Source organism: Perna viridis, chromosome 3 (genome assembly GCF_037379345.1).
Source record: "Perna viridis isolate PV_CMFRI_1.1 ecotype Kerala chromosome 3, ASM3737934v1, whole genome shotgun sequence".
Classification (NCBI taxonomy): domain Eukaryota; kingdom Metazoa; phylum Mollusca; class Bivalvia; order Mytilida; family Mytilidae; genus Perna; species Perna viridis.
The window spans coordinates 2,482,495-2,498,592 of record NC_142447.1 but is presented as its reverse complement, the minus strand read 5'-3'; the positions used below and the strand labels follow the sequence as shown (position 1 = coordinate 2,498,592).

At 32.9% G+C, this 16,098-nt stretch overlaps 1 protein-coding gene across 2 annotated transcripts; it reads right to left on the bottom strand.

Moving 5' to 3' along the window:
* Positions 1 to 842: 842 nt before the first annotated feature.
* LOC148620638 (carbohydrate sulfotransferase 15-like) lies at positions 843 to 15,863 on the bottom strand. Of its 2 annotated transcripts, none has more exons than XM_088574306.1 (8): positions 15,695 to 15,863; positions 8,149 to 8,455; positions 7,351 to 7,594; positions 6,862 to 6,978; positions 4,527 to 4,683; positions 3,356 to 3,518; positions 2,841 to 2,988; positions 843 to 1,717 (listed from the first exon to the last, which is right to left on the bottom strand). In XM_088574306.1, the coding sequence occupies exons 2-8, from the start codon at positions 8,443 to 8,445 to the stop codon at positions 1,530 to 1,532; spliced, it is 1,314 nt and encodes a 437-aa protein (XP_088430432.1). In that variant the 5' UTR covers positions 8,446 to 8,455; positions 15,695 to 15,863; the 3' UTR covers positions 843 to 1,529. The 2 variants fall into 2 exon arrangements, with proteins under 2 accessions (XP_088430432.1, XP_088430433.1); XM_088574307.1 differs by lacking the exon at positions 15,695 to 15,863 and adding an exon at positions 15,421 to 15,474.
* Between the last annotated feature and the right edge of the window lie 235 nt (positions 15,864 to 16,098).

Below are 16,098 nucleotides of genomic sequence, written 5' to 3'. Positions count from 1 at the left end.
TATCAATGACAGCGCTTTACTATCCACATGTACCCTTAGAAAAAATAATCTAGTTTACATCATATTTTATCTACGTGTGAATACCATACGTCTAATTGTATGTGTTGGGGTTTTGTTTATTTCCTTGAAAATTGTATTTCTGTTTCTCCGCGTCTGGATATGGACGATCACGTTCTTTGCTTTGATATACACGTATACATAATACTGTCTTTTTTCAACATTTCAAAGTGAAATAAATTGTGGGTATTTCGCCGACTGAACAACAGACGACATAGCAGTAATTATTCATGTTCACTCGTGCTCAGAATCCGCCTATGCATGATGCAACGGTATATACTTATACTGAATGAAAAAAAATCATTTTTTTAAACAATGTCAGATATGTCCTCTTATAGTTTTTCGTAAATATTCAATAATTCTTTAAACTTTTTATGAACTTGGCATTATTTTTTCAGATGTTTCTTATCGATAATAATTCTTGAAAATAGGGTTTGTAAGTCTCATTCTAGTTTCAGTTTCCCTTCCGGAATTTCGATGTAGAACGTATTGAAATCCGAAGACCGATCGGTATATTATTGTTTACGTCCGGGAAATCGAAACGCTGCATCACAATGCAAAATCTTCTATTTTATACGTTCCTTAACATTTTTATCATGTAGAACTAGATTTTCGTCATTTTTTTATCAGTATTTGTTTTTTTTGTAATATTTAATATTGAACCCAATGATATGTTAATGATGAATATCCACGCATTTGAATGGTAGATGAGAACCCATTCTCACGGAGTCACGTGACGAGACTTATATATCCTATGAGAAAAAGGAATAACGATGAAAAAGATATACACATGCAGTTTTATAATTCTAAATTTTGTCAAAGACATAGCAGACACATGAGACAAAATGCGAGTAAATTATTAGCGACAGTATAGGTTTAAAAAAAAATACTAGTTCCAGTATGAACATTCATAACTAGGACTGTCACAAAAACATATTCAATACACATCCATTTATAACAATACAATTAATATCATTAAATGACTCTCGAATGACTTCAACTATTATGCATTATTGCACTGGTATTATAAAATACCTAACATTCAATTACAGCAAATAATATAGTTAGCTTCAGGGAACAGAGTTGGTCTATCTTTGATTGAATGACCATGTCCTAGGTAGTAAACTGGACTTTAAAAGAAGATTTAAACTTTCTAGCATTTCTTGGCATTTTAATACAAGGTTGAGAGAAGGTTTGAATCTGTTAGTCCAGTTAACTACCTAAGGAGGGTCACAGGTAATGGCCATTTAATCAAGTGAAACCCAACTCTATTCCCTGAAGTTAACTATATCATTTGATGTAAAACACAACGTATAATAAAATGTAAGATATAGGCCATTATACAATACTGGGAGACAGTCAATATAAACATTCACTCGAGAATGCATGCAATTAATAATGTGCACTCGTGATAATATATTCGATATTCACGCTCTCCAACTGATTATTCTATAAATATTGGCAGTTGTATATCAGCTATCCCACATGTACCTTACATCATTCAGCAACTTTGTCAAACGTTTATTAAAAGGTTTATAAAATTCTTTTAAAATAGATCTTGTTTTCCTCATCATGTCTCCAATTTTCTTGTCTTTCTTTGATCTCGTGTTTGGTATTGATCTCTTTTTATGTATATTTTCCTCTTTTAACGTAATCGGTCCTGAAAACGTACATTTATTGAGATCATTAATAAATCGACAAGAATATAAAATAAGCGGCACATGTATTAAGTAGCAGTCTTTCTAAATATCAGACAGAAGGTGATTCATGCATGTCAAAAACCCACCAAATTCAGTTTCATTTCGTCTTCAGAAACAGTTACTGATCACACAACCAGTATTGGTTTTTCATTTGGTTGTTGCGCTTTTAGGATAAACATTATATAGATTGTACATGAAATTGGCACTTTGCAATAGTTGTCGTTCTTAATTGGTTTCATTTGGTTGCTTTTAATAGGAGATGAATGTATGAAAAAAGAGCAGATCTGATTGCAGATTATCATTAGGTGAAAGTATAGCATATGTAGACTGGGAAAGCGTCGTTTGTTTGGTTGTTTTTTTTTACACTATGAATCACTTTACCATTGGCAGTGCCTGAATTTTATGTGGATTGGTACTTAAAACTTCTACGCGGTAGCTACGATATTGTGATGCATCTGCTGCTTCTAGGACTACAATTCAACAGCGATGTGGTGTTGTTGTTTTTGGAATTTCTACAGTTTACCACTGCTATTTTGTAGTATAAGAAACTTCTACGCGTTAATATCCTTAGTGTTGAATCTGCTGCTCAATGTTATGCGTTATTTGTTAGTTCGCTTAATTTTGTTAAGTCACATTCATTGTGTATTTCTTTATTTGCAAATCATATACTACTATAACTATGGGTAAATAGCAAGCTATTGTCAGAATATACGAAACTGCGTCTCCATAAGGGTCCATGACTTGTTTTGTCAAATAACTTAGTAAAAGAATAATCAACGGAACCAAGATATCAAAGGAATATATTCCAAGGATAAAGACTGTAAACATGGGAAACAGAAATATTGAAATAACCAAGTTACAAAGAAACAAAAGCAAATGAGTAACCCGGACTGCACTGAAAACTAGGAGCATGGACCAGGTGCATCGGTGGAGTAAGCGGCTTCTGTTTTTCTTGAAAAAAACAATCGAGCTGCTCATAAAGATTGATATTGGCAAAATAAATTGTAATTCCAAACGATGTAGTGAGGAACTGTATTGCGAAATAACTAATTTTCAAATTAATGTTTTATTTAAGTTACTCACGTAACCCAAGGAACGCAAACACCTTCTTCAGATACATCAACCGTCTTTTAATGAAGTCTTCGAACCGTATAATCAGTATTTGGTCAGCTGGAAACACCCGTAGCCAGTCTTCCAAGAAAATGTGATACATTCCAACTCTTAACCGTGCCTGTTAAAAAATAATATAATCTTAGTTCCCTTCCCAATAAGGAAAAAAATGTATTGTGACTTGCCTGTTGTAGTTCTTTGCCCACTGGAACATACTAATTATACAAAATTGAATTTAAAATATTTAAATTGGTAATTTGCACTTCAACAAGAAGTAAGTAAATTTACTTAACACAAAGCCTTGTCATACAACTACCTTCATGTTCTCCGTTTCAGTTTATTAAGATAGTACTGTTTTTGTTGTATTTTTACTTGTAAGTACCGTTACATTACAATTTAATACAGGGGTTGGGGCATCTTATTCTAGATTTTAAAAAAATGTGAATATGGTACGTTTCAGTCTGCAACGAATCATAAGCATTTTGTACCTTAAACGATTCTAGAGTCTGGTTATAGGCACAACCTCGTTCAGTAAAATTCTGTCTACAGGTCATATGATTGTTTATGGACTCTAATACTGCATGATGGAAGTCCTTCACAGTTTTCTTGTAGCCGAAGAACTGCGACTCATATAAATAATCTGAAAACACTCTGGAAAATGAAAATTTGAGTGATGAGTCCACAAATTTACTTTATTAAAGTAAATGTTTAATTTTTTTTTCTTAATAGACAATTAAATGGCGGATACATGATGTAACTAAGTTCATTTTGTAGGTACCTGTTTGCAAAATTAATTATTGAAATTTAGGCCAAGTAAATTTAAATGGTAGATTCTCATCCAACCTTCAAAAAGGGGGCGGATGGGAGGATTTTATTTTTTATTTCTTAGCAGATATTTACTAGCCTAATTTTAGCTATTTGCAGTATGGATATGCTCTAAGTCTACAGCCACATCAGTTTCTGAGATGAATTGTCGTTTTAATCGCGAAGAAATGGAAGATTAGTGTGTTGAAGTATCTCAATACTAGAAAATGATGCGGAAAAAAATCGTCATTTTGAAAATCCACTCCCCCAATTTTTTAAATTTTATCATTTTTAGGGGTGGGAGGGGATGATAATCTAATAATTAATTTCATTTGGCCTTATGCCTTAATTATATTTCTTTCTCTTTTCAGATTGCTTTTTATTGTGTACTTTACTATATACGTTTTATAAATCAACCAAATGGGTTAGTTTTATCACAAAATTATGTTGTCAGCAAGGTTGTGAAATTTCTCTTTTCATCTTTTCATGCTTTATTATGAATGCTAATTTGATCTGGAAAAGGGTGGTCTATAACTTAAACTTATGGATTTTTTTCCTTTTTCGTTCACTATATGCAAAATAAGCATATATGACCTTTTATAGATGAAGACTATTAAACTTGTTTTTTTTTTCTTCATAGATAATTTAATTGCTGATACATCTTACGCAAAGTTTGTCCGTGGGGCATGTTGATTTACCCACCCTCCGATGCCCTGAAAAGTATGTATTTGGTCAATTTTCTATGTTTTGTATGAGTTGATATATGGGTTTTTGGATTGATCAATTCAAGGAATTGTATGGACAATGGAAACCACGAAAAAGGATGTCCGTCTACCATAAAAAATGCTTACATACCTGTCAACTGGATTTCTCATCATAAAAATAAGTTTCATATTAGAATTCAGGTGATGGATGAAGTGAGCATTCAGAACTCGTGGTTCGTTACAATCGTCGTTTCCAGGAACAAGGCGCCATTGATTGTTGTCATGTGATACATCGACAGTTCCTTCACCTAAAACAATGGTTCAAGAATAATGGATTATAACACAAAGTCTCAAACATTTTGAACAAAATGTTAATGTTAAACATAAAATGCCAAAAAAATGTGATTCCAAGAGTAATCAAGGGAACCAAGGTTATAGCAGTAATCAAAGAGTAATCAAGGGAACCAAGGTTATAGCAGTAATCAAAGAGTCATCAAGGGAACCAAGGTTATAGCAGTAATCATAGAGTAATCAAGGGAACCAAGGTTATAGCAGTAATCAAAGAGTAATCAATGGAACCAAGGTTATAGCAGTAATCAAAGAGTAATCAATGGAACCAAGGTTATAGCAGTAATCAAAAAAATGCAATCAGGGGACAAAAACTAGACAAGGAAAACAGACATACACAACATAGAACATAAAGTAACTAAAGAATACATACTAAGTAAAAAAGCAAATGAGCAACTCGAATTCCACTAAAAACTGGGAGCATGGACCAGGTGCAACGGTAGGGTAAGCGTCCTCTGCTTTTCTAGAAACACCCGCCGATTTGCTCATAAAAAAATCAAGTCCGTGGAAAACTATGACACGAAGCACAAATCAGTTTTCATGGCGCAGATGGATACACCGTAACGATCCACGAGTTCATGATGACGACCATAAAACTTATGTAGTGATTTCAATCTTGTAGCAACATAACCCTGTTTCAGAGGCCTATTTGTTAGAATTCTAGTGCAATACAAAAAGTCGTTTCGGCAAGCTTTGACATAACGTATGAGTTGTGATATGAACACTCCATACGCAGGTGCTGAAGGGATGTTGCCACAGATGAAAGGAAAGTTGACAATTCTGAACGAAAAGTCATCACGTTTGTCGTAAAGTTTGGTCAATAGTTTTCCTTTACCATCGATTTCTAAGTGTAGGTCAAATATGAGGCTGACTTCACAGTGTCTGTAGTATCCTTTATCTCAAGTTGCGATGTATCAAATCCCCAAAATTAGGATTGTTTAAAGATAATACGTCATCTTTATATCGGAAACTGCAATTAAAGGATCTAGCTAAACGATATTCTTTCTTTCGGATCAGATCAGCTATAAAGTCAGCCTCATAAGAGTGAAGGAGCACAATTTGATCCCATTGGAATGCCGACCGTTTATTGAAAAACGCGTACACCACACTGGACAAATATGTTGTCGATTAAAAATTCCAGCATTTTGTAAACGTCATTTTCTGTATATTTGGAAGATGATTTGGAATTATTTCTTACAAAGTATGAGGAATCTCTACCAAGAACTATATATTTGTATGTAGGTGTACCATCTTTTTTGGAAAAAAAACAACGATGTATAATGTTTTGAAGTCGGGATTTTAACTGAGTATGGGGAATAGACGTATACCGTGTTGAAAAATCATAGGTTTTAATGCTATTATATTCTGAATTTTTTTAGGATCCACAATGATGAATTAATACCACTATGGGAGTAGCTAAGGGCACACAATACAATAAACTTAAATACTTTCATGTTACTTTATGATAAACTCGATGTCGTTAAATTCGTAAATTTTCTATTCAGTTCGGTACCAGCCCCACTGCTCCTCATCAACATTGTAACCCACCATAGTAACATAGATTTTCCGGTGAGAGTTTTGTACTTTCAAGGATGTTTTCATCTTTTTTTTAACGGTCTACATTGATAGATATATGGTGTGTCCGTCGCAATAATATTATACAGTTCGAGTTGCTTCCCTTTACCACGTTGTTTCTATCCTGTTTATACTATAATCAAGAAGTTGTGTTGCCTACTGGTGGAAAATTTTCTCTTATTTCTGACTAGTGTACAATCTTATTTGTTCACGTATTTAAGCATCTTTGTTTTCTATCGGTTGTTGGTATCGTTAATCTCTTGGTAAATTTTAAAAACAGATTTAGCCGTAGGGTATCCGAATAAATATATCCCAAAAAGTGGAAAAAGAAAAACAATGATATTTCCGATGTTTGAGTGGTTTATAACAAAACAGTGTCTGCGAAGCTAATGTGTTCTGAATGTATTTTCATTGATAACTGAAATTTATATCGCGTATGAGACAATATCTACGTGTTGACCCGAACAACGAAAACAAACAAGCAAACTGAACAATGTTTACTCCGTCTTCATTAAATCAAAGGTTTCTTTGCGCTTTACATAGCCAAGTGCGCTTATATATACCTGTTATCTGGTAGAAGTAAAGTTTGTTGTCGAACCATCTGTCGGGCGACGGCGTCGATGCTATTGCTTCTGTAGCTAAGTGGAAATGGTCTAAATACTGATCCAATGTCCAATTCGCTGTATAAAACAAGATATTTATATATATAATATATCACAGACAGACAGTGTCCTTTGAAATTATGGAAGCAGTATTAAATCACTTATTTACATGTTAAGCGATACTTCCTTTCGAATAGTTGCATTTCTGTTTGTATATGATAGATCCACTTCCGCTCCTGTGTATTGACTATTTTCATGCAAATTAAAAAGAAAATATACTGTTGTTAAAATTATAAGAAGTGGTTCACTTCAAGAGGTGAGATACAACCGTAAAAATGATAAGCCGACAATATTAATTTTAGGCAATGGATATATATCAGGATTACAGTTTTGACCCTAATACCGGCACCTGAACTAAAAGTAGTTGCTCCTGAAATATTTAAAACACACCTTGAGGAAAACGTCGTCTTGTAAAGTACATGGGTTCTTTCATGTGTTGTTTAACAGCAACCCCAGGGTGAAGTTCCAGGCCATGCCAAATATCTGTTGTTCCACTCTTTGGCATTCCAACGATGAAAAAGTACGGAAGACATCTTAAGGTATGGATAGGACGATTTACTAGCGTTTTGTTGTAAAATGTCACATTTCGATAAAAACATGGGTTTTTGAAATTGTGCAGAAATTGAAATTTTTCCTGAAATTATATCATAGTCCATTATTACACACAAGATCCCAACAGCGGTAGCATGACACCAACCAACTTTAAATATACACCACCTTGCAATATTGAATTTTTCATTGGCGGTCCGTTTTTCTTCAAACTTTAGGAGAACCGTATTAAATTGTGTATTCACGTTTTTTCAGTTTATAAAATGAAGTGACTTAATATTAGTCCATACATTCTTGTGTAAATATTCTTTCATGTTGACTGAGACGGTCGATGAGCATGCGTGGAGCATGCTCAATAAACATTTCCACGCGGAAAATTATTTTGTTTTATACCAACGCCCTACCGCGCGGAAGTATGTCACGCGTGCTAATTGACTTAATACGAAAATGTCTTTTTCAGTTCGATAGATTTGTTCATGATTTTGTACACAGGAAATCTGTGAAATTGACACATGTATGTATTGTGTACCGCTCTAGACTTCCTGGAACAGGGTTATGTTGCTACAAAATTGAAGTCATCACTGGAGAAGTTTTATGGTCCTCATCCAGAATATAATTAAAACACGAATAAGACCTTACCTTCTTGAAATCTAAATGAGGCAATGGTTTGTCTTTTAATCTTGGAAATTTAGGTTTTACACCCTTCCCGTAGCACAACTGGTCACTGGTTAACAGAGATTTATAAGTCGGGGTTGTTTTTACAGTTATAGTAGGCAATCCCTGCGAAAATTTTAATGCTCTTCTCGGTATGACGTCATTTCCTTGGAGATGATCTGTGCTAGTTTGAACGTCCACAAAACCCAAAACTATAAATGTGGCGAGTACAATTCCTGATAAGTAGATAACTATGATCTTCTGTCGACGTCTGATCATCATATGTCCATACCTTAAATAGGTTATAAAGCACTTTTACAGATATTATATGGATTTTAAGGGGAGTATACGCCTATAAATCCGCGCCTGAATTATTCCAAAAATACAATTATGTTAAGATATATATATTTGTTTTCAAGCAAAGACGTTCAACCGATTAATGCACTTAGTCCATTCTCAAAAAAATTGTCGAGTCCAAGTTTAATATGCTATTTTTTCAGACAGGACTCTTAGATTGAATTGTCATTTCTGTTACCCGTATCTCTTTCCAGAAGATCTTACTCCGGCATGGATATCCGGAAGTACCCTTTGTTTGTCCATGCTTGTGAATAAATAATACCCCTTTTCGTTCAGCCGGAGTGAAATGATGTCATTTTTACACCGTTGTAGACAGATTCTAGTTGTATGTGATTTTTTCTCAATTCGCATAATTAAGGATCGAATAATAGTTTTACATTTTCAATCGTCAAAATTAAAAGAAAAATTATAATTGGGTCGAGTGTGTTCATGTTTATCGTTGAAAAATGTCATGAAGAAACATGTATTTAAATTTCGATTCTGCAATAAACAGGAAGCCTGTTCATTCAATTACATGATTTTAGGCTTTAATTGCCTATGAGTGACCTTACGATTTGTGTTGAACATCATGCAGATACTTGTAGTACATGTAAGAGTCACACATTCAAAACCGGAGTTGAAAAACGTGTTCAAAGGTTTTGATGCTTTAACTGGGAGGCTTTTAATTAGCCTCATGAAAATAAAAGTGACTTGCATGGTTATTTTTTTAAAGGCATTCCTTTAACCAGTTTTTAAACTGAATAACAACTTAGTTGATGTTACTCGCGTTGACAGTGGTGACGTTTCTTCGCTAACTTGTCATCAGGGTTTTCAGTCCACCTTCGCTAACTTAAACCATAGTTGTTTGCGAAGAAGTTCTCAAAACCCTGACGTGGGAGGGTGCATGTCTCGTATATTGTTATTACCGGTAGGGCTACACATTTCCCATCATGTGTGAATTATAATATATGATGCTGATTAAGGTTTGTTTTCTCTAAACTCTGAAATAAACTCTGAAACTCCATACAATATTGATGACGAAATAAAACAGAATGATTCGTAAAAAACGAAACAAACTTTTTTCGGTGTATTGTATATACTGAGTACTTTTATTTTAAATATTTTTTGGTATTCGGTCTTCCATACAGGGGGTATTTCCGGATCTCCACGCCGGAGTAAGATCTTCAGAAAAGAGATACGGGTAAGTTTCTCCTTGAAATGCGTATACTGTACCCAGTATATATAGAAAAATGCAACACTGTCGCATATATCCCTGCTTTCCGAATGATGACAAGTAAGCGAAGGCGGACTGAAGTCCCTGATGACGAGTTTGCGAAGGTGAACTGGAAACCCTGACAACGAGTTAGCGAAGTTGAACTGTAAACCCTGATGACGAGTTACCAAAGGTGTACTGAAAACCCAGATGGTTGTAAATATAAATTCGCACGTAGTGGAACCTTTCAAGTGATATGAATACATTTTTATTTCAATTGATAGAAACTAAAAATAATAACAAAATTTGGAGAAATATAGTCGGACAGAAATCAATATCATTTTAAAAATGATCACTTTTAATATGTGTTTGGGATTTTCTTAACCAAATAACTTCAATCAATCTTTGGGACAATTGATGGTTTTATTGGTTCTCTCCTTTAGCTCCCATTTCGTCGACACCGGTCGCGCAATTTTTTTTTAATAAACTCAGCGGTTATTTCTAAAAAGAAGTGGACGCTTACCATACCGGTGCACCTGGTTCATGTTCCCAGTTTTTAGTGAAGTCTGGGTCGCTCATTTAATGCCGTATTTATGTGCGTGTAAATAATGTTCTTTTTTATTTTATTTGTTATGTGTGTAAAAAGGTTCTAATCCGTTTCCTTTGTTTTCCAACCCAAAATACTTAGATCTACATGTAAATAGTAGAGAAGGGAAAAGATATGGTGAAACACAACAAATGCACCACAGTATAACTCATTTTAAGTCAAATACCTCTTCATCAAAACAAGGCACTTAATGATACTACTATTTAAAACATCGGAGGTTAAAGGTCACACTACCTGAATGTCTGTCATACAACCGAAATACTAAATACACGTATTTAAATCAATTAATTGATTTCTATCACTGGAAACACTCTGTAACGTAAATAGACGAGACTGTAGTTTTCTTTTCGGGCAAAAGCTTAGATAAATAAAAATAAATGTCTCTACAGGGGCGTAGCGCCGTACCAATTGTTGGTATGACATAGTGAACCTATAAGAAAGGTCAATTAAATTAGCTCAATGTAATAAGTGTGACCCCTTTTACTAGCATGATGATTAGGTTAAAACATCTACCAGTGCTGCCTCACTGAACTGAAAAAATACACATACGTGTAAATGTATTTAAATGCAACACATTGCCTTGAGCTAACATTTTTCATCCCGGTGGAATTGTTGTCTCGTTGACTTCACATTTCGTTACATATATTTCATATCACAGGTACTTGGGGTTGGGATTTTTTTTTTTGGTTAAAAATAAAATAAAATACGAAATTATGTGTTATAACAGCAAATATCGCACTTATACTATCCATATGAAGTTTTCTGATATATGGGGGTTTGTTTTTGATACCTGCGTTTCAGATTTTAGTACCATAATTTTGCCTGCTTCTTACAAAGACTTGTGATAAATTTTACAAATTGAAAGATTGAGCCAATTTGAGGATTTATATTGATTTAATCTGATGCTAAATAAATAGAGTTTGCGATATAGTATACGTATCATGATTAATTTTCAAAGTTTCGAGTAGGCGTGCTGAACGTACGTTAATGTTATAAATTATTCATACATATTAAAAACTTCCAAAACCACTTTTATTTCTAATTCAGAATTTACAATTATAGATCACATAACCATTTCAGTTTGTTATTTTGTTGTTGAAAGAAAAACAAATATAGTATGGCAATTTGCAAGAGTTATCGTCCTTGATTTGGCTGATAAAGAGCGAAAAATTATCAATTTAATTTTTTTTTTCGGTGGACTATGACCTTTATTTTTTCTGTGTTTGGATTTTAAATGCATTGGTACTTGAGTAATATAGGAACTTTTATACAACTGCAAAAATCTTCACCAAAACATGAATATGCAAAATGTATGTGCTAGTACTAAAGTTGCCATTGTACTATTTAAATGAAGTTGCCATTGTACTATTTAAATTTTCTTCATTTAACAATATATCAACATGAAGTGTTGTAAATCCTTGCTAAACCAATTGGTGACGATTAGATCTCTGCACTCCTACGGGATCACTTATTCAATAATATAAATATAAAAATAGGAGATGTGGCATGATTGCCAATGCGACAGCCATCGACCAAACCAAATAATGAACAATTAAACTTCTACAGGTTGGCACATGGTCTTCAATGATGGGCAAAACCCATACAATAAAGCAAGCTGTAAAAGGACCCAAAATAAATGAAGTGAAACTATTCATCTTATCTATAGAAAAAAAAACGTAAAATGAATCACAATGAACATAAACAAAACCAAACAAAAACAATGACAAGCACTGATTCAGAAGGATATCACAGAGTTGAATTTCTTCAGTAAGGTCATTGAGGTCGGTTTGAATGGATTGTCAACGACGACATATATTTCAATGGTAACTGTTACATAGGTACTTGTGACATAGTTCATACGTTACATTTTTTTACTTATTAGTACGAATACCTACTCGATTTGTTGACTAAATATCGTCATTTTGTTGTTTAAACTTTTATGCACATGGACTTGAGGTCATGAGTTATCCATTATGTGGACCAAAAAATGTATCAACGCTGTTTGAACTTTTTTTAATGACCAAGGATAGTAAAATGTTAAAAAATAGTTTAAACAGCATTTTAGTACACCTTTTGACAATTTAATGGATCTATCTCATTACCTCGAAACCCTGTGCTTTTTGGGCCTTTTATAATCTATTTTCCTTGTGAGTAGGTCTAGAATCTGAAATAATCACGATTTATGGATATAAAAATATCGATGATTACTTTGCTAGTGGAAAACATTTATAACCTTGAGAAAACGGACAGTCAGACTCAGTGTTTTTTTTATTGAAATGATATTAGTCGCATTATATTTCTCAGCTCGATGACAGACATTCATGAGATACATAGGATATAAAGAATAATTTGGTCGACCAAAATGGTTACAAGACTCTGGTTTATACAGTGATCAAATTAATACCTATACATTATTACGTGTAAATCTGGTTTGAACAATGGATATAAAGCAGTAAGTCCCCAAAATACACGTGTCTCTATGTTCGGCAATCGAAACGTAAAATAGGAAGATAAAACCTAGGGTACGCTCGGAACGCCAGTCCTTGGATCCGCGCCTGCCAAGACTGAACTTTACATTGTCATTACTCAGTTAACTATGACAAAAAATTTGTTAATCAGGTAAATTGAGCTCAAACGAGAAGTCATTAGGTACACGTAGAAAATGAAATTTTATTTGTTTTGGCTATCTTATGCTTACATTTCTCCTTAGTCTAATCAAAACGATTTTTTAAAATGAAAAATAGATAATTTATCATTAGACACTACTCCCACGAGTGATAAAGAAGTTTTAATCGCATATTGTAGGGTAATACAAATATTTTCGAAGTGTTTAAAATGAAATTTCATATGCAGTTATTATGATTCATTCATATTTAAACAAAAACGTTTCAAGCGAACGAAGAGTAAAGGTTCTGGTCACCTATACAATTTGTGGATGATTAAAAAAAATAAATAGAACGAGTCAACTAAAAAATGATAAAATGTATGAAACACAACGGAGGATCAAGACGTTAATGTATTCTAAAAAGACATAATTATCATTATTATTATTTTTTTTTTATTATCATTATTTACATAAATAAATCAGACATAAGTAGTCCTATATTACTTATACTTTTCACGTTCAAATACAAAGTATTGTTTTAAACACCAACATCTCGTCCAGATAACATTGAACATGAGTGATAAGTGTTACATTACTGCTTGAACAGAGTCATAATTCAGATATCCGAGAAACGCAATGAACTTTCAATTCGTTAATTTTCCTTTCACCTAATATTTCATCCGCTCCTACGCAAAACGTTTCCACCTCTAACTTCATACTCGTCATTTGAGAATTACTAAAACTGACCATATGTTGCACACTAAACATTTTATATATTTAGTAGCAGTTTTTGTAAGATACATGCAAATTCTGTATTATGTGATACACGCCCAAAAAAAGGTTACACATTTGTTTAGTTATTAAGTTGCCTTATAGGTCTATATGATGAAAGGTATTATTATTCATTCCAATCTTTCTAATATAATCAAAATGGAAAATCCAACAGTTTCTAGTGAATTTTAGTGTCATTTACAGAGTTATCTCCCTTAATTTTGAATTCTACACTACATTCTATATATTTTTTTATCTCCTATGAACAAGGGTTATATGAAAAGCCACATGCTACTTTTGTTTACTATGATACTTTAAACAAAATATAAAAAAAATAAATATATGTAGGCTTTCCAACCATGAATCACAATGAAAAACGTTTGTAGCAGGGTTAAAATGCTGCTCTAATCTTAAATAATCCAAATAATGGCCGCAATTTTGAACTTTTTGATAATATCTACCATATCTGTTCCATTTGTCCTTGTTCCATTTAGTACATGACACCGAAAATGATACAATTATAAAAAATTAATTTGAGATAAATACTGTAATCTGATTGGTTAAAACAATTTTGTTATATCTCAATGGATAAAAAATATTGACACGCCCCTATTCAGTTAAATTCAGAGTTTTTTTTCATGTTTAAAGATAAAAATATGTTTTAAAACTAATTTATAAGAATTGACTATGATAAAAATTTTGTCTGTTAAAAAAATAACATAAATTATATGTTTAACTCGGTGATAAAGGAACAAAGAGGACGCTTACCCATCCGATGCATCAGTTCAATATTTATGCTTTATTTTCTAAGACCAAGGTGCTCGACTTAGCTTCCTTTTGTATTTTTGTGTATCTTTTTTGTGTTCATTCTGGATTTTTTTTTGTTTCAGCTGTTTTGGTTGCCTTTTTTGTTTCAGCTATTTTGGTTGCCTTTTTTGTTTCAGCCATTTTTGTTGCCTTTTTTGTTTCAGCCATTTTGGTTGCCTTTTCTTTTGATGAATTTTTAAGATGATTCTAAATGTGATTCTTGGTTGGAAAAGCCTATATATTTTTATTTTGGATATTTTGATTAAAAAGTTATAGTAAATAGAAATTAACATATGGTTTTCATATAACCTTTGTTCTTGGGAGATAAAAATATATAGAATGTATTGTAGAATTCTAAATTAATGGAAGCGACTCTGTAAGTCACACTAAAAGTACAATTGAAGCTGTTGGATTTTCAATGTGGATTATCTCCTAAGATCAGACAGATTGGAATGAATAATTATATATTTCATCATGTAGACCTATCAAGCAACTTAATAACAAAAATAAAAATATGTATCCTTTTTGGGGTGTATCACATATTACAGGATTTGCATGATTCATACAAAGACTACTCCTTAATTAGAGTTTCCATGATTACCACCTGGATCTCTTATGTCAAGATCATATAAAGATTAAAAGTACATGCTCAATTTGGTTGGGTTGTATCTGAATATTTAAACATGACTTCTGTACTTTGCAGACTGACTAACGTTGTAAAATATGATCAATGCCAGACCGTTTAAATTAGTGTACAGTGTTAATATTTCCAAATGGTCAATTCTATAACGAGCAAGATATTTATCACCTAATTTGTTTAACCAGCATTTTGGCAGTGAGCCTTTGTTACTTAATGGGATTTACCACATCAGATTAAATACAAAGACACAAATACGCGATAATTAAAACACAACTTACAAAGAAATAGCTTCCCCTGTTAATTAAACCATAGATATCAATGCAATATTTGTAATTTTACACTCCTATTCGTATTCAAATATAGTTTAAACGAACTATTAACGCGTTATATTACAATATTTAACCCTTTAACACCCATGACAAGTGGATATTCAATAGTCTGAAACGCATGGGGTCTTAAATTGCCCACCATCTGACGCAAACTTAAAAAAAAAGAAAAGAACGAGAAACTTCCTTTTTAATTTAAGATTAAACTGTGTAAGTATATTCTTACCTGAATCGTTCTAATTCTCATTTTAAAAACAAATCGACCATTTTCGTCTTCTCTATGTACGCTAATCGTCACAACTCAAATATGAATATATTAAAGTGAGAAAAATTTACAACTTCATAAGAGATAAAAGTTATTCATCCACGAAGAACAAACCCTCCTGTGTGTATAGTACAGGTAAAATATTAGTTCACACGGGAGGATTTAAATAAATTGTTAATATTTAAGATTGATGGAAATACTATATGAAACATGTTAGAATTGCCATACACATATTTCAGATTTTTAGCTTTCAAAATTGACCAATATTCGGAAAGTGAATTTTTCAAAACAAAAGAATTATAGTGCCGTTGAAGCTGTACAAGTAAACCTTTTAACCATGCACCCTTTCGTTTTTAATCATGATT

What these genes read in the sequence shown, in the direction of transcription:
- LOC148620638 (XM_088574306.1), bottom strand. Translation starts at nt 8,445, where the DNA reads ATGATGATCAGACGTCGACAGAAGATCATAGTTATCTACTTATCAGGA. An exon ending in CTCATTTAGATTTCAAGAAG is followed by an intron (nt 7,595 to 8,148) that starts GTAAGGTCTTAT and finishes ATATAATTTCAG; the next exon opens with GAAAAATTTCAATTTCTGCA. An exon ending in AGACTCTAGAATCGTTTAAG is followed by an intron (nt 2,989 to 3,355) that starts GTACAAAATGCT and finishes ATTTTTTAACAG; the next exon opens with GCACGGTTAAGAGTTGGAAT.